Source organism: Triturus cristatus, chromosome 1_2 (genome assembly GCF_964204655.1).
Source record: "Triturus cristatus chromosome 1_2, aTriCri1.1, whole genome shotgun sequence".
NCBI lineage: Eukaryota > Metazoa > Chordata > Amphibia > Caudata > Salamandridae > Triturus > Triturus cristatus.
This window is the reverse complement of record NC_140580.1, coordinates 296,659,278-296,684,365: the sequence shown is the minus strand read 5'-3', so window position 1 is coordinate 296,684,365 and position 25,088 is coordinate 296,659,278. Positions and strand designations below refer to the sequence as shown.

General features: G+C 46.2%; 1 protein-coding gene across 2 annotated transcripts in view; it reads left to right on the top strand.

Annotated features, from left to right (window-relative positions):
• MCU (mitochondrial calcium uniporter) overlaps positions 1 to 25,088 on the top strand; it is a 695,883-nt gene that overhangs the window by 429,728 nt on the left and 241,067 nt on the right. For both annotated transcript variants that reach the window (XM_085603822.1, XM_085603823.1), the window contains one exon: positions 17,232 to 17,402. In XM_085603822.1, coding sequence (XP_085459948.1) covers positions 17,232 to 17,402 — 171 coding nt within the window. The remainder of the gene's footprint in view (positions 1 to 17,231; positions 17,403 to 25,088) is intronic.

Here is a 25,088-nt window from a genome sequence, read left to right as displayed (position 1 = left end):
AAGCCGGGCTTAGACAAACTAAGTGAAGCAGACTGTTCAAGTTGGAGCGACATGGACAGAAACAGCTAGCCACCACTCCTTGATCACTTAAGCCATGGAATCGTGAAGAGCGAGAGGGAGCTAGATCCAAGATGACAGAAATGTCGCAACCAAACAAGTACATTTAGGCCACTGGCCATAAAAGGCCTGCTAAATTAAGCATATGGCCTTACAAATGATAATTTATTCGCAGGTAGCCTGTGGAGGGAAAGTTGGGCGCCAGAAACATGGGCAAATTTGCAAAAATGTTAAACTAGTCCAGCCACCTTATTCTAAATTATCGGAATCCTCACTGTTGTCCCAAATGGAAGAGCCATATAATAATGCAGATTTGAATAGTCTAGCCTCAGTAGAATAGCAGTCCAAAAACAGGAGCACACTGTTGTGGAACAAAAAACAGGACCCTCACCACTAGTCTTGTGGTAAAAAAACAAGTCATACTATTAATTTGTTGCTTAAAGGACAGCAACTCTGCAAAGCAGAATCAACAATTCTTGACCTTGACACTTTAGAAATAGGGCAGCCTTTGTTAAGGGGCAACAAAGTGTGCGCTTACAGGCTGTCCTAGCTGATCAGTTTTGCGGATATTGAGCTTTAGCTTATTAATTTGCATTGGAGCCTGGGCGGCTGATAGGTAGGAATAAAGTGTGGGCTGAAGCTCCAATGGATGTTGCTTGAAGTGCAGGTCAAGATTGGTATCATCAGTGTAAGAAACTGAGCCCATGTCAAAATATCTAAATTGGCCACAATGGGAGCCTGTTCATTAAATAAAATGAGGGAGAGAGAAGTGCCTGATGGAACCCATGGAACAGCCGAAATGGCCTGAAGCCAAATGAGGGAAGAACCTGTACTAGGTTTCGGCCAAAGGAGGAGAGTCAGGTTAATGCCACCCTTGGAAGAGCTACCCAAGCCAATCAGTGGGTCAAGTTGGATTCATTGATCGTATCAAAAGTACTTGAAATATCTAAGAGAATGAGACCAGCTATGTGACAGTGGTCCAAATATGTTCTCAGGTCATCCAGAACTTCTGTCCAGGAGGTTTCTGTCCTCATTTCTTGGTATAAGACCAGCTGGATGAACTCTAGTATGTCTGCTCCCCCAGATGGTTAGTCAGCCATTTATTCTTTCACATATCTTGGATATTGCAGGGAGTAATCGAGTAGGTCAATAATTAGGTTCTAGACTCTACTTGAAACAAGGGCGCAACCACCACCTGCTTTGAACTATGTGGGATAACTGCAGCAGGGAAAGGTATCCAGAAAAAAGGAGGTAATGGCTGGAACCGCTGAGAGCCCACAGGATTGTAATACTGACACTGGGCATGCATAATCTGGTAAGCAGGACCTTATTGTGTATAGCAAGACCATCACTTGGATCTCAGACATAACTAGGAGGACTTCCTAGAATGGAATCTCAAAAGTATGAGAGCCCTCAACAGAGAATATTTCTAAGGAAAAGTTCCCAGTTTTCATGTTCTCATATATGCTTTGAAATTTATCATAGGAGTGGAAAGCCAATTTTTCACACAGCAGTTGTGAATGAAGGATGAGGTGGCCCAGATAAGTAGTAGTAAGGTCTTTCACCACTCTGAATAGTGTCCTAGTGATGTTAGAAGCTTGCCCTTTTACTTTTGTTTGCTTTACAAGGTCCATATTCAGGCATGTTATACTGTCTCTGTTGCTGATGGTGCTCATAATTTGATTCTTCTGAGTATGTGGATATGTAAGACTACATTAGCGTTTGACTCGCCTTTTAACTTGAAATTCCGAGAGTATTAATGATTGGAAGGAGTGGTGGAGAGTATTCCCTTCCAAGATAAATGTGTACTGTGTGAACAGACTCCCTGAGACAGTCGTTAGAAACCTGTGGCAAGTTCAGGAGAATACTAGCCGGTGCCGTCCAAAATTTGACACTGGCCTTATCCATACGCCTCTTATTAAGTGGCACTTCCAGGCATAATGTCAAAAGGAATCAGACCATGATCACCCAAATCTGGGGATCAATACAGTGTACATAATCAAAGTCCTAAGGGTCGACCATTAAATCTAAAATATGATCTGCAGAGTGAGCTGTCTTCCACCAACAAAGATAGTTGTAGAGACTGGCAAAACTGAGTAACCACTCCCCCTTCACCCAAAAGAGGAGACTTGTGTGGAAACACAAAAGGCAATAATTATAGAGAATGTGATGAGATTACCCAGAACCAACATGAGGTTATCTTACGAGGTGTGTGGAGTGGAAAGACCTAGGTATGCCAGAACGAAACCAGTGATATGAAAGTGGAATCCTACAGCAGTGCTGCTGTTGGCCAATGGACGATGCCTCCATTACCTCCCCATTGCATCCATCGGACATTGGCTGACACTGAGAAGGTCTTCAGAGGACCCTCTGGTGCTTGTTTATCTCCTATCTTCCTGCTAGACACACAAGAGCATGACGCTCTGCAGTGTTATGTTTTTTGGGGGGATGAGCTGGATCCAGAAAATTCCTACCACACAGCGGTCCTCCACTTGTCCTGATAAAAACATTGCCCCACTTACGTTGCTAGGCCTAGTGCCTGCAACAGGAACGGATCAAACTGGGGTCAATGGTAGTTCTTGCAGGGGACTCTCATTGACCTTGGTTTGATCTTAAGGTACAGGTCAGTTGTCGGCTCTGGGTACCATGGGTTCTTGGACAACTTACGAACTCTATACATCTCCTCAACCGGTAGGGTCTAGCGGATGTGATCGTGCATTACTTTTGTAAATCGGCCATTGTTACAGTTACAGATGAAAACGTTGTCACACGTGGCCATTTTTTCCTAATTTTTTATATTTTTTATATTTCAACAGTTAATTTATTTGGGAAAACCTTTAGAGATCTGCACAAATGACCACTTGCGGAACTCACCAAAAACTGCAAGTAGGATGAAGGCACAAAAATTAGAAAAAAAATGTGCCACCTGTTAGAAAAATGCCAACACTGTGGTAAAACATTGTTTTTTTTAAATTCAGCTCTGCAAGTTTATGAAAGCTGTGAAGATAGTGATTTTAGCATAGCAAACCTTATGTTGATGCCATTTTTAGAAAAAACTGATACTTTTTTTTGCAGAGCACTTTTTCCTATTCTTCCCCCAAAACTCAAAATGTAGATATATTTTGGCTATTTTCTCTGTCCCCCTCAAGGGGAATCCTCAAATCCTGGGTACCTTTTACTTCTCGAATGTTGCAAAAAAGGATGCAAATTTGCATTGATACATTATGCGCAAAAAAAAGGTGTTGAAGCCTAAGCATGAAGTACCCCAAATGCCCAAATAAAGAGCTGCACTGGGATGAAAAAGCCCCCACAGTTAACGAGTTAAACATTTTAAAAGAAAGCATCACCACCTTTTAGAGCGCAGTCCCTAGCCAACAATTGTTTTGCTGTTATTCAAGCAAGTTTAATTAATCTCCAGAATTGTGCTGAGTGGCATACCGGAATATATGAGACATCTCAAGCTTCACTGGTTACTGTTTGACACATTCTTCCCTGATGGGCTATATTTTGCTTGAGTTTCGTACACGAATTAGGTAGGTGAGAATAAAACAACGCAAAATGATTTCGCTGACAGAGAAGAGTGGCGCGCATACAACAATGTTAGCAGAATGCTGGTTTTGTGTTATGAGCTTGGAGGGGATCAGCAGCAAAAGTGAAATCAGTCAATACTATAATCTTTACTAGGGCATATTTAGTATAGTTAAGTAATGTCACGTTCTATAAGTAATTGTTGCAACTTGTATAACAGGCTTGAAATATGTAATTTTGTGGAAAATAGATTGCACCAACAAAAGCTTTCAGGCCAAATATTTTGCTAAGATTCACACAATTGATTGTGCTAGTCTGGGCCACAATCTAAGTTTGACCGGTTTGTACATTAGTGGATCCATGTGAACGCTCGCCTTTTCCTTAGGAGCGCTTCACTGTGGGTTTGAGCAATTTCTGAGGGGTTGTCCACAGATGGCCATATGTATTTGGCATAAGCAATTAAAATGTAAGATCAGCTTTGGGCAAACAATGTTGCACATTTTCCAATGTAGTGATGATCTATCTGTTCTTCTAGTCTTGCCCTCTGACATGACGCTTCTCCTTTTTAGGTCTCGCCTCGGCAGCGCTTGCGCTGTCTCTTCGAGACATGCTGTATCTCTGATATATAGAAAGCTACAGTGTCTCTGTGTGGGAGAACCAATTACATCGCTATTAAGGACAGTCCTTATTGAACATCTTATTGGGATTCTCTACGTGGTCAATATGCAAAAAAGTACCACAAATGGGATAAATCGCAGCGCGCAACAAAGCCAATTTAGGACCACAACAATATGGAGCAAGGACTCCCGCTTGCTTGCAAAGATTATTATTTCTGTGTTTTTGAATTTATATAAAACATTTCAGAAACACTTTTTTTCAAGGGCTGCCAAGGTGAGGTGCGTTTTTCAAGTGACAAGTGTATCAAAGTGACAATGGGTGCTCAGTGCTCGTAGTACAGTGCATATATACAGGAGTGAAGCTATGTACAGGAATATACAAATTAAAGGATGGTCAGAACAAACACGGAAACAATATCTCTTGTGGTTGCAAGACCACTCAATAGTATAAACAAGAGATTTTCTATGGCTGAGCCATATATTAGCGTTGGCGTTTCGACCCTGACAATGCGTTAGTGATCGGTCATACCGGGTCTTCTTCAGTACAAAAGGACAGCCTGAAATGGAGGAGAGAGAGTATCCGTGTGTGTTCCAGTATTGAGAGGAAAAGATGGGGTGGGCGTGGTGATTACCATTACTCCCCCAACGAGTGGGAATTATCCCTTGGCGTCTGTGTGTGGGGGCTGCCAGAATGATCTAAAAATTAGATCAAATAATTAGAACCAGGCACATTGACTGTGGGGGACAGAGGTAAGTGGGCACGCAGACAACACATCTTACCTGTACTTGTCAGGAAGACTCAGAGGTAGAATCTAAAATTAAATATGCATATGTCAGGTCAAAGTACTAATTAGGTAGCTGGTATAAAACGTGAAGGATTGCCAGATGCTTGGCTTACCTTGAATGAGAAGGCAGAGGGAATATTCATATTGGAACAACACCGTAGTGTTGAACAGACCAGGCGTGTGTCCTGGAAACAAAGCGCAAGGGGGTTAATGCGCAGTATAATAAAAAAACGAGAATAAATCACTATTAGAGAAACATGCGCTGTGTGCTTAGAATTATGTAAGCCACACACAAAAGTACAGCTGAAAGTAATCTTACCTGGAGCTAGTAGAATGATTCGTAGGTTATTTATGTATTCAAATATACGCATCCAGGCAAAAGTCCTGGAAAACAAAGTGCAGCAACGTTAGGCTGTCAGACTAACCATTGTAATGATGGATTTTTTCTTTTTTTAAAGATTTGAGCACGCGAGGGCGCTTACCTTGGATACGAGCGCATCTTTGGAATGCAGTCTTGAAACTTACTGCCGAGCCCGTTGTTTTAACAGAGTCGAGCCGAGTGTGCACGTTGAAGAGTAACGCGGGCAGCAGCTGGATGATGCTCAGCGGGTCACCAGTTGCGCAATACCGGTGCCGCTGACAGCAGCTAAATGCTGTGCCTAAAATTTTTTACTCAGGGCATTATGGCGGGAGTACTCCACCCTCACAACATTTCTTGTTTTTTTTTTTGTAGTTGTAGTGCAAACCCGACCAGACTGTATTGGAGCACTTTACATAAGCTCCTGTTCCAAAGTGGCAGCTCACCGCTTTAACATTTTCCAACGAGGACATTTGTATTATAATCTGCACAACTGCTCTGTGCACCAATATGAAGCAGTGTTTAATTTCACTTTGCAATTAGGCGTTCGTGCACAGTTGGGAGCGCTTCAGTGTCTACGCATACTAACCGAAGCATCGCTTTCCGGTTGTTATTTCTTTAGAGTTGTAGTGCAAACCCGAGCAGTAGCTATTAGAGCGCTTTACGTAAGCACCAGTTCTCCAGTTCCAAAGTGGCAGTTCACCGCGCTAACATTTTCCAGCGAGAATATTTGTATTATAATCAGCACGACTGCTCTTTGCACTAATATGAAGCATGTTTAATTTCACTTTGCAATTAGGCACACACAGTTGAGAGGGATTCGGTGTCTATGCACACCAATGGAGGTACAGTTTTCATGATATTTGTTTTGCAGCTGTAGCACGAACCCGACCGGAAGGTATTGGAACGCTTTATGTGAGCACCAGTTCTCCAGTTCCAAAATGGCAGCTCGCCACGCAACCATTTTCAACGACATCGGATGGCATTGGGTTTGCTCCTCTGCTCAATTGCTGAAAACCTTGACTTTAGCAAACTGATCTTACCCTCTGTCCTCCCCTTGATTTGTCCTCCTATGAAATTGATCCAAAAAAGAAAGAAACACTTTGACTGCAAATGTCGTCTTTTTCTATAATTTTTCTATTCCAAAGTGCCGCTTCGGAAACTGAGAGGAAAAAAAATGTTAAAAATACAAAAAGTGGCCAGATTGATTTTATTCACAACCAAACACGTTAGAGCCACTTTACAAAGTTTGCCAATGAATCGCTACTTCCATTTTCTCTTTTCTCTGAGCAAGTGTTCACTTCTCCTGCTCTGCTGCTGCGCTTCCCCCTCTCTCTTTATTCCTCTTCTTCTTATTTCATCTTTCTGTCTCTCTCCTCCTCACTTGCTGAAAACTAGGACTTCAACAAATGGCTCTTACCCTCATTCCTCTCCTTTCCTTTATTTGTTCTCCTGTGGAATGGATCCAAAAACACAAACTGCAAATGTCCTCTTTTTCAAACATTTTTCTATTCAAAAGTGCAGCCTTTGGACAGAGAGAGAAAAAAAGTTTAAAAATACGAAAAATAAAAAATAAACTCTAAATAAAGCAAGACAGTGTTGGCAAAGTGGCCAGATAGGTTTTATTCACAACCACACACATTAGCGCCACTTTACAGAGTTTGCCAGTGTAGAGCTACTTTCAATTTTGACGATTTCTTTGAACAACATTGTTTTCCCGGGTGGGGAAGTACACCATTCCTGGAGGTACTGCAATACCTGGTTGATGCGTAAAGTGGTAAATGTTTAATGTAATCCTTATCAGTGGTTTTCCTTGTTTGAGTTTATAAAATGTGTACTGTGGCTCTATATTCGGGGATGTGATCTTTTTAAACTGTATTAGTTACGTTTTATAAGAATATAAGCAATGGACATTGAAACGGGGCCCTTCCAGCCCTGTAGTCCTGTTCCTAACTTTTCAGGCAAAAACACTCCATGTTTTCTGAATAATAAATGTAAAAGCGTTAAGATAGCTATGTTTTTGCTGCTTACATTGTACATGCTTTATCTTGCATTCCCTTAAAGTGTTTGCTATTTCCAAAATGTTGTTACTTTTTTGTTTCCAGCCAGCATATTACTCTCGTCTCCCCTCCCTCATAACCCATTTCCTTTTTCTGGTTCTCCAGCCCTGCGAGGTAATACGAATGGCAGTAGCGCTATGCAAATATCACTCCACTGCATACAAAAAAAAAAGTAAAAAACATTGTCATTTTCAACGCCGAGAGCGAACTTTCACAAATGCAATACAGATTGCATTGCAAATGCTTTTTATTACATCTACTCCACTTCAAACCAAAACACATGGGTAAAAGACATTGTCATTTACAATGCCAGTAGCTCGAACTCTCGCGAATGCAAGACCTATTGAATTTCTAATGCTTGTTTACAATTGGAATTAGTACTGCATTCTTGTAGCAGGCACCTCAGTGTAAACCACCTCCTGAGACCGGTCCCTCCTTTTCATTCTATATATGTATTTTGCAGCATCCAGTTTGAGATTGTGCCTGTATTAATATCATGTTAACTTTTAACCTTATTATCTTACTATTAACAGAGCAGATTTTCTTTTAGTTTAACATTCTCTCAGCTAGGATGACTGTAAAGGTAGGTTCAAGGAGACTCTTTGAGTAGCCATAGTAGTGTTATACCAATGGAGAAACAGTACATCACTTGACAATTTGAATAGATTTTTTTTTTGGTCAAGTTTATTCGCATCAGTTTCCACATTTGAATCCCATTTCACAAGAAACCTTAAGCTCTTCATTTCTGTCTTTCTAGTGTAGCGCTGTATAGTAGTTAACATATTACCTTGTCAGGCATTCAAGTGCTGTGCTAGCTGAGAATCCCAGGGAACCTACATGTCAGCCATAACACTGAAAAAGATTGAGATTGACTGGGATAACAAGAAAGAAGAATTTAGTAGCCTAAAAGCCGTGCAAGATGCTCTTTCAGCTTATAAAAGACCTTGTTCACTAGTTTACCTTAAAGATTTCGACAAACAAGTCACCAATGTTTTGTACTCCAAACACGAGTGTTTAGCTATTTGCTTACTTTGAGTTTTTAATCTACGTTTCTTGCTGTCGGTAGATTCGTCCTCTAGAGCAGTGGTTGTAAACCTGTGGTCTGTGGACCCCTGGCGTCTGCAACTTCTACTCGGAGGGTCTGCAACTGTTTAGGAAATGTGAAAAATACGTTATTGTGAAGGAATTTAAAAATCTGATTGAGACATCTAGCCGCAGATTCCTTAACTTAGAATATCCTCAGGTGTCAGACTGGATCCGGAAAATTCTTTGCAGCAGCACCTCTGCGTGCCGGAGGACGGCGCCCCACTACCCCACCCTGACGTCGTCCACGTATATGACGTCAGTGAGGTCATATAAGTCCCTCCCGGCGTGCTGACATCAGTTTCTTTCATTTCCGCGTGCAACGCGGATCCGGAGTAAGCGGTTCCTCTGACCTATTTTCAGGCCCCTTTTGAAGCTTCGCGTCTGGAACAGTGTGCGATGCCTTCGGGCTTTAAAACGTGTACCTCCTGTTTGTGGCAAATGTCCGCGACGGATCCACATCTTATCTGTATGTGGTGTTTGAGCGAACATCACGACTCGACGGATTGCGACGCCTGCCAACACCTCAAGCCGAAGTCCCGGCGGGAGCGCTGGATGAAACTCCTTTCGGTTCGCCTGTCCCGGTCAGAGTCGTCTCGTCCTCCGGCCTCTTCATCGCCGGCAGGCCCCTCTGGTTTCCGGTTGCCGCGTCGGCCGCCCTCTGGGGCCCGGAGACGTCGTTCGCCCCTTATGGGTAAGTCGCGGCGCATGTCGCCAAGGTCCTCGACCTCACTTCCATCTGTTGTCGGGGGCACTAGTTCCCGGAGCCCTCCGGACGTGTGCCCCCGGGAGTCGCCCCTCCCCTATCCGGGCACGGGAGCGACTCGGACCCAAATGGAGGCCTATGCCGCGGCTCTGCAGGCCTCCCGTCCTCCCTTGGGTCCTCTCCTGTCCCTGGGGTGTCCTCGGGGCCTCCGCTACTTACAGGGTCCCCGACGAACTTGCCGGTGGGTTTGCCCCCAGCGCCAAATAAGCCCTTGCCCTCCAGGGACAAAGGAGATATGCTGTTGTCAGGGTGCAGCCCGGCTGGGGTCCCCCTCTACGACCCATAGCACCCCTGACGCGCCGCATAGTCCCGTGGGGCTCCCTGTGGCGTCGCAGGTGGTTGCTAGTGTTCCAAGCCTTGCTTCGAGCACACCTCGGCCTTCGCCGGGTTCGGTGCCGTTCCGGCGCCGTACACTCACCTCCCCGGCTCCGACTCCGCTTCTTACTTCGGAGTTGAAGCCTGATGTGGTTGAGGCTGAGCCGGCACGGCGCCGGAGGCTTGCCTCCCTGGCTCCGGCGCCATCCCCTTCTTCGGAAGCGGATCTTGTCATGGAACCGGCTCCCAATGGGGCTGACTCGGCGCCGGACGTAGCCGAGTCGGTGCTGGACGAGGCAGGGTCGGCGCCAACCGAAGTCATTTTGGCGCCGCATCGATGCCGGGTTGTTGACTCTTCTCCGGAAGCTTCTAGAGAGAGTTTGGCGTCGCCTTCACGTCTGGCGACGCCGGATCTATACTTGCTTGTGCCCCCCTTAGAATTTGTGTACCCAGCAGGATCCCCGACGCCTCAGGAGCCCCATCAAGACCCCCATTCGTCAATGGGGCTCCCTTCCTTTGGGCTTTGGTCACACCCTCAGTGTCTTGGATGACTTAGTTTACAGCCCTCACCTACAGATGAGTTGCTGTCCCCTCCTCGGAGGGCTACTGAGGCCGGTGCGGCGTTTCTTAGAGTAGTCTACTTAGCCACTCGTGTTCTAAATATGCAGCCCCCTTCGGTCCCCTTGCCTGTGGACCCTCTGCTTGATGTCCTTCACCATGGGTCGGGGAATGTGGAGCCGCTTCTGCCCTTTGAAGCTTCTCTTTATGACACCCTTTTGGGCTCCTGGGCTCGGCCAGCTTCCGGTGATCCGGTTGCTCGTTCTGTCTTGCACCACCACCGTCCTGCTCAACATGATCCAGTTTGATTATTTGTTCACCCAGACGTGCAGGGGTTTGTCTTGCAAACTGCCTTCCCTTCCTTGCCTCAGTTAATGCTTCCTCCCTCCCGGGAGTCCAGATGGCTTGTGTCGTTGGGTCGTAACATCTTTGCCTCCACTATTGCTGTCCTTCATTCACTGAATACAGTGTGTGTTTTGGCTCAGGCTACTCTGCCCTGTGGGACTCTGCAGAGTCTCTTCTTTTGGCCACCTCTGAAGGCGCTCGTGTTGACATCTTCTCCGGGAGGGCCGTGACTTTGCTGAATTCACGATCCGCTCGGCCTTGTATGCTGCCGATTCCTTAGGCCGCGTTATGGCTGCTTCAGTTGCCTTGCGGCACCATGCTTGGTTGCGGGACAGCGGCTTCCTGGAGAAATCTGAGAGCGACTTGTTGATGGGGTTCTATTGTTTGATGCTCACACTGAATCAGCTGTTCAGCGCCTCCTTGCGGGCTTGCGCCCTCCCCCTTAAGCCTATATTTCCCAGGTCTTCTTTTCGTATGTTCTGGGTTGGTTACCCTTTCATTTGGCATCCTTTCGATGCATTATGTGTTTTGCACTGGCAGTAAACCTACTGTGGTGGTGTTCCACAGATTGTTGTATCTGGCCCTCTGAGTGTGGTTTGCCCTAAGAGGTGTTCCCCAATATTTGGGGTGTCCATACTACAAGTGGGGTACTTGTATGCTATTATATAGCTCTGCTTTATGTTAAGTGGGCCTAGAGATCCTTTAGGCTCTATGCGTCCCCTGGTGCTCGTATCTTGCCGTTGTACGGTGTTCGATGTTGTGACTTGGTGCTATCTTCTATATGTCATGGGTCGTCATATATATATATATATATATATATATATATATATCTCCAAACAGTCCTGCTCCCAAAGAAGAAGACACGTACACGAAAGCTGCTGGAATAAGGCACTTTTATTATCCTGGGTCTCCCTCGACCCCGAGCTCAAGGAGACGCGTTTTGGCTTCGCAGAAACCTTTGTCAGTCCATATATATATATATACACACACACACACACACATGCCATGGGTACTCTTCTTCCTACTTCTCCACCTCTCTTCGCTGCTGCGAGGTCTGGTCCTATGTCGCCATGGGTCAGAGAGCTTTTCAGGGCTGCACTTGGGATTGCCCTTGGTCTACACGACAGGGTGTCTTTCAGTACACTTAGGTGCACTTTGTTGCTTTTACTGCATCTTCGGCAATAGGGTCCCTTTTGCTTCCCACTACCTGGGGTGGTTCCCAGGCTTTACACTGCTCTCTTCTTGGTGTTCAGATAATGAACGATATCTCTCTTTTTCTGGACGAGGGTTAATTTTTTCTCCCAGTCGGAGGATCTGGTCTAGAATTCTGAAATTCTTTCCTACATATATACACCTATTGGTACTATGGTGCCTCTGCTGCCACTCCCTTCGGATGTGCCACTTTCATTAGGTATCACCCTATACTATGTCGGCTGTGCCTGCGGGTCATCTCTTCTGATGTCAGTCGTCCTAGGATCTGCACCCTGCATATCTGTATTTAATGAGTTAGTTCTCACCTTAGTCTTCAAGCTGCCTCATTGGGCAGTCCTATGCTTCTTTTAGCTACGCCACCTTGTTGTCTCTGTGGCTGTCAGCTCTGTGCATGTCTCAGTGGTGCCCGCATCAGCATGCTTCAGATTGTTACTGTTCGCCCCTGTCCTCCCTTTGGTGCCTGGGTGTGCACTTGGCGTGTTTGTTGCAGCCTTTCCTTCTAGGACATTGCTCAGTTTCTACCTCTTGCCCTTTGGTTCCTGGCTGTAGCTTTGCCATCCTTCCTTCCGTGGGCTAGCCTGGTAGGCTCTGGTTGCATCCCTTCATGTTTTCCCCAACCTTTGGTTGGTGTGCTCATTGTGTGCCGAGAGTGGTCCTCCTTCGTTTGGGACTCTCTCTCTCTCTTTTCTGGTATATAGCTGGTGCCGTTTCTACATCTCATACTTATATGGGTATGGTGTAGCACCATTCTGGCATTTCTTTGGGATGCCTTGCCTCCCGTTATCTTTTGCTCTTCCAAGCTAATTGGGTTGCTGTCTGGCTATCCCACCACAGCCTTCCCCATTGTCTGTCACTCTGTTGCCGGTTCAGTGCTTGGGCACTTTCTGTTGTTCTGTCGCAGACCCACCACCCCCCTGGGGTATGGCTGTGGTATCTATTCTAAGTTAAGGAATCTGCGGCTAGATGTCTCTATCAGATGTACGAGTTACTTACCTTCGGTAACGATATATCTGGTAGAGACGTTGTCTAGCTGCAGATTCCTTAACGCCCACCCATCCTCCCTGTTCTGCGAGAACCTTGCCAGGTGGGCTTCTCCTCTTGCCTACTTTCAGTTGCCATTGGTTTTCTTTCAAGGGTGCTCACATAGCTGCGCCCCTTTCGGAATTGCCATGTGGGGCTGCCTCCCTCCAATGGGCTTTTTCCTGGAGATGGTGCCTTTTCATTCACTGTCATCAGGAGATTCTCCTTCTCCTCCGTCTCCTCCTCCTCCTCCTCCTCCTCCTCCTCCTCCTCCTCCTTCTCCTCTTCCTCCTCCTCCTCCTTCTCCTCCTCCTCTTTCCCCCTTCCTCTTTCCCCCTTCCCCTTTTCCCCTTTTCCCCTTTTCCCCTTCCTCCTTTCCTCCCTTCCCCTTTTCCCTTTCCTCCTTCCCCCTTCCCCTTCCTCCCTTCCCCTTTTCCCCTTCCCCTGCCCCCTTTCCCCTTCCTCCCTTCCCCTTTCCCTTTTCCCTTTCCCCCTTTTCCCCTTCCCCTTTTCCCCTTCCTCCCTTCCCCTGCCTCCCTTCCCCTGCCTCCCTTTTCCTTTTCCCCCTTCCCCTTCCTCCCTTCCCCTTTTCCCCTTCCCCTGCCCCCTTTCCCCTTCCTCCCTTCCCCTTTCCCTTTTCCCTTTCCCCCTTCCTCCCTTCCCCCTTTCCCCTTCCCCTTTTCCCCTTCCCCTTTTCCCCTTCCCCTTTTCCCCTTCCTCCCTTCCCCTGCCTCCCTTCCCCTGCCTCCCTTTTCCTTTTCCCCTTTCCCCCTTCCTCCCTTCCCCTTTTCCCCTTCCCTCCCTTCCTCTTTTACCCTTCCTTCCCTCCCTTCCTCCATTCCCCTTTTCCCCTTTTCCCCTTCCTCCCTTTCCCTTTCCCTTCCCCTTTTCCCCTTCCCCTTTTCCCCTTCCTCCCTTTCCCTTTCTCTTTACCCCTTCCTCCCTTTCCCTTTCTCTTTTCCCCTTCCTCCCTTTCCCTTTTCCCCTTCCTCCCTTTCCCTTCCCCTTTTCCCCTTCCTCCCTTTCCCTTCCCCTTTTCCCCTTCCTCCCTCCCCCCCCCCCCCTTCCCACCTTCCTCCCTTCCCGCCTTCTCCACGCTCTGTTTCACACTTCCATTATTATACGGGAAGTGCCAGTCTTTTCATACCTTCGTGAAGTAAATTGCTGTTCTTTCTGTGCTCCGTCCTTGTTGGACGATACGGTTCTACATGGTAATAAGTCTATTTTTGTCTGAGCTATTCTTCCCTTGTTGCTCGCACTTTGGGAAGGGTCTACGCTTCGCTTTGCGAGGTTCTTTCTCACAGCTTTGTTCCACTTTTGCTTTTTCACTTATATGTAGACAGTGTCTGATACTGTCTTTTATGAGGGTGTTTTACACCATCCGCATTCTTTGTTTTGTGGATTTTTCATCCTTCGCACACTGTTCCCATATTTTCACAGTTTTGTTGGTGGATCCGCTTTGTGCTGCGGAAAAGTTTAACTGAAGAAAACTGACGTCAGTGCGCCTGGAGGGACTTGTATGACCTCGCTGACGTCACCTACTTGGACGACGTCAGGGCGGGGTCGTGTGGCGCCGTCCCCGGCGCGCAGAGGTGCTGCTGCAAAGAATTTTCCAGATCCCGTCTGACGCCTGGGGATATTCTAAATTAAGGCATCTGCGGCTAGACAACGTCTCTACCAGATACATCGTTACCGAAGGAAAGTAACTCGTACATTAGAAGCTCAAAATAAAGTTGGTATCTTTTTAGCTTGATTCGTGGGAGCAGTGCAATCAAAACAATCATTATATAGTAAAGACGATGTACTGCCTCAACTGAAAGACTAAAAGAGAGCAAACATTTGAGAACAAAATTAGAATGACAAGCTAGAGTCTAGCATATCACTTCAACGTTTTAAATTAAGCTGTGAATTTAGAAAAGGTCCAACCTTCCCATCAAAATTTCAACTTTTCTGTACTGTTTATGAATTAAAATATTTAATCATTTGTGAATTTGTTTGAAGTATACTTGTTTTTGTATTTTTGTGCATTGTTTTGTGGTTCAAATCCTAGAATTTGTGTGGGCCCAGGTATCCTGGTTTTTAATGATTCAGTGGTGGTCCAAACAAGTCAAATGGTTAAGAACTGTTGCTTTAGCTCTCTCATTAATAGCTTAATCGTTGTAAATAAGTCAAGTAGGGCAACTTGTGTTTTCCATGCTTCATATTGATGGGATTTGTTGTGCCTTTATGTTCCTGGTGATTTCTGATAACAAAGCATATATAAGGCCATATGAGCTCCCTAGGTAGACAAGAGCACCCTTACCCTCCTGCACACCTCGCCAGACATAGCACAAAGGGAAGCTTGGCTTTTATAGGCACTGCCTTCAAAGTCTGTCGCACTGTATAGTATGGTGTAGTATCCTGGTTCTAATATGGTTCATGCTATGCCAGTGGAATTCTCTATGCCAGTGGAACTCTCCCTGACTGATGTAAGATAGAATGTTGTGAGTGAGAACCTACAGTTGGAGAAGGGCTGAGCAGCATGCTGGCTGCTCCTGGTGGGGCTGAACTACTGGAATTGTAACTGCTACAATAAATATTCCTGAAACATTACAATCTGTTTGGACCAAGTTACTACAATTTTATGGCAACGATTTTACTCAAGAACCTTAGTCTGCTACCTCTCAAGATCAAGTGGGAGTAGCTGGTAACCTACTATCAAAGAAGTAACGTCTGCATCTACAGCTGCATATCCACTTACTGGCACACCTGAGCCCCACCAGTGACCCCACATCGGTCGCCCTCTACGCATCAGTGCCAGCTCCTGTCTCAACTGCAGCTCTAGTCTATGCATGCTGTCCCTACAACGTCTCAAGAACTCAGTTCCTGCTGTCACTACAGCATCTCCACAAGCAAAGTAATTGGACTGCCTTGAGGTGTTCCTGTTTTCAGTGTCAAACACCACGGGCCAATTTTTGATTCGCACAGTAGCAGTTTGTGGTTGTTTTGACCAGTGCCACAAGAATGCCGACCCCGTGTTCAAGATACGGAAACACATGGACTTTATTTTATTGCAACAGTGTACAACGTTCCTACCTGCACATGAGGTGTGTTCCATGGGCTATCTTTCTTTTTCTACAGTGCGCAATATTTGTTGTTCCTTTTGTACAGTGCACAATATTTATGGTACCTATTGCTACAGTGCACAACTTTTGACCTTTCGAGGTGTCTCACTGTCTCTTATCTTCATTACATGGTGCACGTTTTACAGTGTGGGTGTTTCTTTATTGCATCAGTGCACAACATCTTACCTTCTCTCGAGCTTACCCCTGCACAAACAAGTTGTTACCCTTTTTGGGTGTATGGTTTGAGTTCCAGTCCCATTTCCATAGTGCATGGTCTACGTTACACTGGGTGTTTTTTTATTAGGTTTCATGTTTTGTCAACACTATAGCCCAGTGCTGTTCTCTATTTTATTCGGTCTTCTATATGTGATGGAGAAGAATGAGTACTCATTTGTATTTCTCTTCTTCTCTGTCTTCCTGTTTTTTCCTGCTGACTTGCCTCCTCGCATACCTTTCTGGCCAGTAGGTGTGCAGGTGGTAGTCATTGATGGTTTCTCCTTCCACTCTTTCTTTTCTTTGGTTATATAAAGAAGGGAGGATGGGTATTGGATTATGTTTATCTGTTTTCATATTTCCATTGTCTCTCACTGCTCTTCTCTGTCTGGTTCTCTTTTTCGTTCATCTAGCTTCTGCACCTTGTTTCTGCTTTTCTCTTTTTTCTGTTCATCTGTTACACTGTTCTTTTCTGTTTTCTTTTTGGAAGAAAGGAGGATATGTAGTATCCTGGTTCTAATATAGTTCATGCTATGCCAGTGGAATTCTCTATACCAGTGGAATTCTCCCTGAATGATGTAAGATAGAATGTTGTGAGTGAGAACCTACAGTTGGAGAAGGGCTGAGCAGCATGCTGGCTGCTCCTGGTGGGGCTGAACTACTGAAATTGTAACTACTACAATAAATATTCCTGAAACAGTACAATCTGTCTGGACCAAGTTACTACATATGGCTCATGTTTTTCTGCTGTTTTTTAATTGATGTACAAGTGCAAGCAAGTGTGAGCTTATCTAAATGAATTTTGTGTAGCCTCACTCAAGTCTGCTTTACAGGAGCGCATTCTTTGAGTGTTGTAGACATTTCTGTTCAGGTTTGTTACTTCTCTGCATCATTAAAGCATTGATTTGTTGCTTGATTTTATCGTTTTTTTTCATTGAAATAATTCATATTGCTTTTGTATGTGCTTTTAGATCACACTTTAATGTTTTCTAATTTCTAACTTTTTATAACGGACATAAATAATAATTCTACTAGTTAATCATATGTGATTGTTGTGATAGAGAAATACATTGCAAACGTATTCAGGCACTGTAACATTTCTAGTCTTGATCCTTACAATATAGAAATACTTATGCTCTGATTTATTGTGCAACAATATATTTTAAACCTGGGTTTACTGTTATTATTTTTTGTTTTTCTTCCTTTGCAGAAGTAACTGTGGTTTACCAAAATGGCCTACCTGTTATCTCTGTTAGCTTACCATCTCGACGGGAGCGATGCCAGTTTACACTAAAACCTATCTCAGACTCAGTAGGCGTATTTCTGCAACAGCTTCAAGCAGAAGACCGGGGAATTGACCGAGTTGCGATCTACTCATCAGGTACCTTTCTTTTGTTTTTTAAACTTATTTTTTAAACTTAAAAGCACTTTTTAGGTCTTGCCTACAGACAGCTGTAACTGTTAGTTGTAGACTTCGTTACCAGTACTCTACTACATATATGCAATATACACATACAGTGTAGAAAGAGTGGACTTCTGTTCATCCCTCTTCCACCATTGGCTGTCACTATTTTTTTTTAACCCCATCTAATCGAATCTTGTACCGCCAACTCATTTGGTGCCTACCCATGCGGACTGGGCAGATGAATGCCCAGAAACAGCCCGAGAGGTCGTCGGAACTGGCGGTGGGCTGGAGGGAGTATAGCGGACGCCGCCAGCTGAGGCCGATCGGGAGGAGTACTGCGGTAGCTCACCCTCTCCCTGCATACTGGTGTGATATACCACCTGCTCCACCATGTCCTCCTAGCGCAGCACTAAGAAAGACCCTTACTCAAAGGATTTCTTTGCCAAGAACTCGGCGAAGAAGGCAGAACAGGCGCCTGAGGTGATCGCGTTGGCATCACCCACTGAAGGTACTCGGGTGGACAAGACGACCTCTGGGGATGCCCCTATAATAAAAGCATTTCTGGAGCAGCTTTTTGGGACTCTTGGAAATGAATTTCTGGGCCCCCAACAGGACATTGCCACAGAGATTAAAGATGTCTGGTGTGATGTGGAGGAGCTGGGCCAGAGGGTGAACTTGCTAGAGCAGAGACAGTACTCCTGTGAGGAGGAGCTGGATGGCCACCATCGTGAACTATTGGAGCTGCAGGACCAGAACCAGGAGCTACACTATCAGCTTGAGGATCTTGAAGATAAGTCCCGGTGATAGAATATACAGATTAAGGGTGTTCTTTTGCAGGCAGTTTTTGGTAACCGCGTTGAATTTGAATTTGTCACCTGTCTCTTCAGAAAAGTAGCACCTTCACTTGACCACACTCACCGTGCTGGACGCCTGGCGAACGCACCAGGTCAGCCCCAGGACTCTACACTACTATCACCAGAAGGATGCCATTGTGACCGTAGCGTAAGAAAAGGAAGCTTATGAATTTGTGGGTCATAGGTTGTGGCTCTACCAAGACCTGTCTATGCTTACCTTACAACAGCAGTAGACCCTCCGACCTTTGACAAACCTTCTACGGGAGAAGAAAATCAGATACACATGGGGTCACCCTTTCCACCTTCAATTTGTTTGGCGGGACGAGGTTCGTATTGCACCACTCTTGAGGATGCCTGGGGCTTCCCAGATATGCCCACTTTTCGGTGTGATTCGTTCGCAGTCCTGTCACCAGGTAGCTGCTGATTCAGACTCTCTGCTCCACCTGTCGCAGGAAGAAACCTGTGAGCAAGCCCTCCGAGGTAGATAGTCACAGGGAACGTGCCCAGCTACTCAGCAACTGCAGTGTGGGGACATTGTCACAGAAGTGGACAATGATCATTGACTTTTACTAGGGCATGCACCTGTTTAACTCTCATTGGAAGAACCCTCCCACTTATTTGTGAGGCTTGCAATGACTTCCCCTTGTTCAAAGGCTACAATTTTTAACAGCAGAGCTCCACCACTCTATGGAGCAATAGATCGAACAGTGTTCTCTCCCACGACATGGACCATCATTTACTAGTTATTCTTGTCCCATACAGGAACACCTTTGATTTATTGTTTTTCACCTCTACTCTGTCTCCTCCCTCCTTTTTCTGTCTTAACCTCTATTCTGTCCAAGATACCTTTTACTGCATGTGTCACTCCATCTGGCTAAATTTTGTCTCATCAATAGTGATATCTATACTTAGCCTTAATATTAGAGGCCTTAATGCACCGATAAAACGCCTGGCCCTCCTCTCATTCCACAAAGACACCAAATGTGATATATGTCTGCTGCAGGAGACTCGCTTGCTTCAGGTGGATAAGTGTCGGACGCGCTCCCGCTGGTTTGACCGCCAGTATTTCTCATCTGGGATGATCAAGAAGGCTGGGGGTGCAATTCTTATAGCTGTGCATTTACCGGGACGGGTGGTACAGGTTTACACCGAGATACATGGCAGGTTTTTGGCCTTGCGTATAGACGTGAAAGGGATTGGGTTCACTTTGGCTGGGTCAGAGGTTAGCTATGTCGGATATGAATGTTATTGTGGGCGGAGATTTAATATAATATAATATAGTAATGAATGCACAGAGGGATAGGTCAACACCACGGATGGGTCACGTTGGAGGCCTTACATTGGCTGCTAGACAGTGGGTGAGGCAAGCCTGTCTCAGATATATAGAGGTGCACTCACCCTACGACCACTGAATACGCTTTCTTCTCCTCTGCACCCCAAACATATCAATTACTTACCTCTCCGTGTATAAGGCAGGAGTCTGTTTCTGTAGATATTGGTTTTGCGGTACTCTCTGATCACTCTCCCATAATACTAAGATATGCACCATGTAGAGATTCACAAGTCCCCAAGCTCTAGCGGCTCAACATGAAACTCCTCACCTATGACCACATACTCACAAACACCTCGACAGCCATACCTTCATTCTTAAAGACTAACAATACACTAGGAACATCTGTCTCGATCCTGTGGGAAACCGCAAAGGTGGTTATGCGTGGCAACTTTATTGCGATAGCCACGGGCTACAATAGGGACAGGTGCAATAAGCAGCTCCAGCTAGAAAACCAAGTCATGGAGTTCGAAATCTCACACACCCATTCCAGCTCATTAGCAGTTTGTCAGCTGACGGCTGTGAGGAAACGACTGGGAGCACTGGAAATGGGTAAGGCACAATACACACTCCTCGGGGTAAAACAGAAATATTATGCTGGGGGGGTAATATGGCAGGTTGTATGCTGGTGCACCGCCTCCGAGCAGAAGCAATGGACCAGAGTATCACTGAACTGTGGGGGCCTGACTGTTCCCCACGGTCTCGAGACGAGGACATTGTGCATAATTTTGAGACCTTCTACGCCACCCTATATGCGATGGACACCTTATCGGAGTCTGACACAGTAGCTTATCTGTCGAGAATGTCCCTTCCCACGATCCGGAGGGCCCTCCTTGATGGATATTACCACACAGGAGGTCCTGGTGGTTATCCAGCATTTGAAACCAGGTAAGGTTCTAGGGCAGATGGCTATGGTGCTGAATTTTATAAGGATTTTGGTACACAGTTAGCACCTCTATTAGCATGTCTCCTCAACACACTTAGCACCTGCGGGTCGCTGCCAGAATCGATGTGCCTAGCCGCTATCACTGTGATGCCCAAGGTGGCCAAGGACCCTAAGCACTGTGCATCGTATCGTCCGATTACACTCTTGAATGTTTACACAAACCTTTTTGCAAGCATTCTGGCACACAGACTGGCTCCTTGCTTTCAGGGGTTGGTAAATCCCGAACAAACTGGCTTTGTCCCAGAGCGTGATGTAGCTACCATACAAAACAGGTGTGTCACTTATTGGCTTAGGTGCAACGGTCACAGGTGCTTGCTCTCTTTTTGTCAATCGATGCCGAAAAGGCTTTTGACCAGGTTCTCTGGCCCTACTTTTATATGGTCCCACGATTGGTCATTGGGTCCATTGCTGCTACAATTCCCCTAGGGCTATGGTGCGGGTGAATGAGTTGCTGCCTGCACCCTTCGCCATCACTCGTGGAACTAAGCAGGGCAGTCCCCTTCTGCTGTTTGCTCTATATTTGGTGTCTTTTGCAAAACAGATCCACGGCACCACCCAGATTTCAGGCATTTGAAGGGGAGCTAGAGAGCATAAACGTAGGTTATATGCGGACGACATCCTTCACTGGGGGCAGTAATGGCTGAGCTAGAAGCATTTGGTGGAGTGTCTGTTTTTTGGTTTTAAAAACAATGTTTATTGGGTTTTATACAAAACAAACACGAGACTCCGTACTGCAATTTGACAATAGCAAGGACACACAGTATACAAAAAGTGTTACCACGAAGTGTCAAGCGAGAACTGATTTTGCCATGGTAATCATATTAACATTCCTCACTCCCCATTCCACCTACGTGCGACTCCACCCGGCACAGTCCTGACACTGTACAAGTATGTAGTGTATCGTCAGTATGCCCCCTTCTCTACACCCCAGCCTAGGGCGGGTTCTGGTCAGCTGCCTGCGCGACTCCTCCAGCATCAACCTCCCTTCCCCTCCCCCCACCGCCCACCCTAGTTGTAAGGTAAGTTTTGTACCGTTCCCAAAAGTTTTCGGTCTGCTCTGTGGCGGAAGAAGGTCACTAAAGGCTTCAGTTTGAGTGCTACAATATAACATGTCCCGGGACCACTGGGGTTATTGTGGGATGCGGACCTCTAGACCAGCTGATCGCTACCCTTAGTTTGGCCAGTAGCAAACCCATATCAACCAAACGTCTTACACCTCTAGGTATCTGTTTAGATTTCCCCAGCAGTGCAAGAGCAGTCTCAGAAGTTAGAGATCCCCAGGCAAGACCAGGCAAGGTGGAGGAAGTCAGCTGCCTGCGCCTTACACCAGTCACAAGTCATGTAGTCTCGCAATCCATACCTATGTAAGTGTTCTGGGGTATAGTAAACCCTATTGAGAAACTTAAAATGGATCAATCTGTGCCTCCCGTTCAAGGAGATGCGTTTCGTGCTAGTGCAGCACTATGACTACATTGCGTCGTCTATGTCCCGTAGCTGATCACGCTGCCGAGCTAATTGCGCTTTAGTATAGTGATTTTTCCTTTCAGACATAGAGAGCTGAGAGAGATTTTGGACACTATTCGGAAAGGCGACTTTGCTGTTATAACGTAGGACAAGGCTGGAAGGTCTGGGGGTTCTAGCAGTTCATCTCCCAGTATATTCAGTAGCGCGTGTCCAATTCTGTGGAATTGAAATTGTGTAAGGGTAGTAGGTATATCACCTCCTGACTCCATGTCACCCAAGCTCTTAGCAACTTACAAAGAGATCCCCTATCGTCTGCGCCCCCAGCATACCAAGTGCACGTGTGACCCCTTTGTCCCTACACGGGGGCAGCCAGCGACACCAGTCTAGCCGCGTAGAGGGTGAGTAAAGAATGGCGCCTGCCTGTAACTGCAGTAAATAGTGCTAAGCATGTGCTGTCGCTTTGATTGAGTCAAAGATCCCTGTCCGTCGGTCAGGGGGTGTGAACAGCAGAGCCATCAGTGAGAGTGGGGCTGCTACTACAGTTTCTATACGAAGGTGTTGGATGTCCGGGGAACCGTACAGCCAGTAGTATGCATGAGCGCACTGCACAGCTCTGTAATATGTCAAAGTCTGGTGCGCCTAGCCCACCCATAGAATACGGTAGTGTAAGAACCTGCCGTTTGACACTCGCCTGTTTGCCTGCCCAGGCTAATTTTACCATCAGCGATGTAAGGCGACAGAAGAGCCCCGAGGTAGAACTGTGGGGATATTGGAGAAGAGGAACAGGAGTCGGGGCAGTACCGCCATTTTCATAATGGAGACTCTGCCTAACAGAAATAAAGGCAATTTGATCCAATTGGCCACATGATCTTCTAACTTACTAATTGCTACTCCATAATTTTCTCAGAACACAACATCTGAATCAGTGTGCACCTTACTACCTAAATATCGCACCGCCACAGTGGACCACTGCAACGGGTAGTCTGGCTCAAACGCTTCCATGGCAGGTGTTACTGGAAGTATAATAGATTTCGGCCAGTTAACTCGCAGACCAGATACTGCCCCAAAATGTACCACTTCACGTAGAACCTGAGAGAGGTTACTTTCCGGATTTCTAACATACAGTAGTGTCATCTGCATAGGTAGAGACTATTAACTCCTAGCCCGGGAACCGAATGCCTTTGTGTCTTTGATATTCCCTAAGCGCACAGGCCAGGGGTTCAGCCACCAGAGCATATAAAATGGGAGACAGAGGGCAACCCTGTCTCGTACCTCTGGAGATGTGAATCGGGTCGGTCACCAAGTTGCCTATTTTGATCATGGCTGTGGGAGCATTGTATAGAACACCTACTAATTGGAGAAAGACCATTCTAGTGAGGACATGTCTCATAAAGGGCCATTCAACGGATTGTAAGTCGGGTTTCTGCCTGGCACAAACCCCACCTGCTCCGGCGCTACCAAGGTCGGCACTAGGGAAATCGAACGGTTAACCAGAATCTTCGCAAATATTTTCGTATCAACATTCAGCAGAGAGAGTGGGCGGTATGATGCGCATTCTTCCTAAGGCTTACCCGGTTTAAGAATAGTGACAATAATTGCTTCTCTCATTGAGTGTGGCATTGTGCCCAAAAAACACATCATCGAAAAGCACAGCTAGCTGTGGCATCAGTATATCTAGAAATGTCTTATAGAAGGCTACCATCAGTCCATCAGCCCAGGGTGCGCTCCCTGTTTTCATATTTGAGAGAGCTAGAAGTATTTCCTCCCTCTCAATGGGTCTCATGAGGAACTCACGATGTGTGTTGGTGAGCCATGGCAGTTTTATATGTGTGAGGTAGTCTAGAATTTGCTCCTCCGAACTTCCACTTTGAGTAGTATAGAGATCAGAGTAATATTGTCGGAACCTACATGCTACTTCCGCCTCTTCCATTAGGGCGTCTCCCTCAGCTGATCTAATCTCTGCCACAACAGTTTTAACCTAGCGCTTTTTGAGTAGTTGGGCTAATACTGCCCCCGGACGCTCACTCTCTCCGTATGCCCGTGCCGTGGCATACTTGCCGAGGTGTTTGACTTTGGTATCAACCGCCTCATGATACTCTTTCAGCGTGTGTTTGATCTCCTGTGTTACTATCTCATCTGGTCTAACCTGTTGGGTTTTTTCTAGGGCCACCAGCTTCTGTTCTAGATCCGAAAGGCGCTTGCAGATCGACCCAAGAACACCCGAATGCTTGGACATAGCGACGACACGTATATATACCTTAAACGTTTCCCAAACAACCTGGAAGCTCTCCACCGACCCCACATTAGTCTCGAAATACATTTCGATTGTTTCAGCTAGTTCTTCCTTAAAGGCCACATCGAGCAATGAATATGGTGGGAATCTCCAGGTGAAAGGTGGGATAGGTTTCCTGGGGGAGTCAAATCGCCAGTAGCAGCGGGGAGTGGTGAAAAAATGTGCGAGGGAAGCACCTTACATATACGTGTACTTTTATTTAACTGTCTAGCTGCCAGCCAATAATCTATTCGAGTGTGTAAATCATGGTAGGCTGAGTAGTGCGTAAACCCACCACTATTCGGGTATTTGTGGCACCACACATCGCATAGGTCAAACCGTACTATAGCGCCCTCCTCTGGCTGCAGCCGTAATGCTTCTCTCCGGGCCCCCCGACCTGTCCACTCTCGGGTCTCTGACTAGATTGAGATACCCACCACAAAGGAGCTGACCACCTGTTCGCAAGCTCACCTTGTCAGTCAGCGCTCTATAAAAGTCAGGGTTATCATAATTTGGGGCCATAGACGTTGACTTGAAGGAGGTCCATACCTTCCCCCCACACCTGGTAATAACAAATCTACCTTCTCTGTCTGTTTCTAAAGGTTCCAGTGTTCGTGCCAATCTAGGATTCACCCAGGTCAATACCCCGCATGCATGTGTGGTATACCCTGCTGCATGTATGTTACCATGTAGCCCTCTGTTGCGTAACATAGGGCTGTCAAGAGGAAGGTGCATCTCCTGCAGCAGTGCAACATCAATGTCGTGTCTCGTCATGTAATTCAGGATTTTACAAATT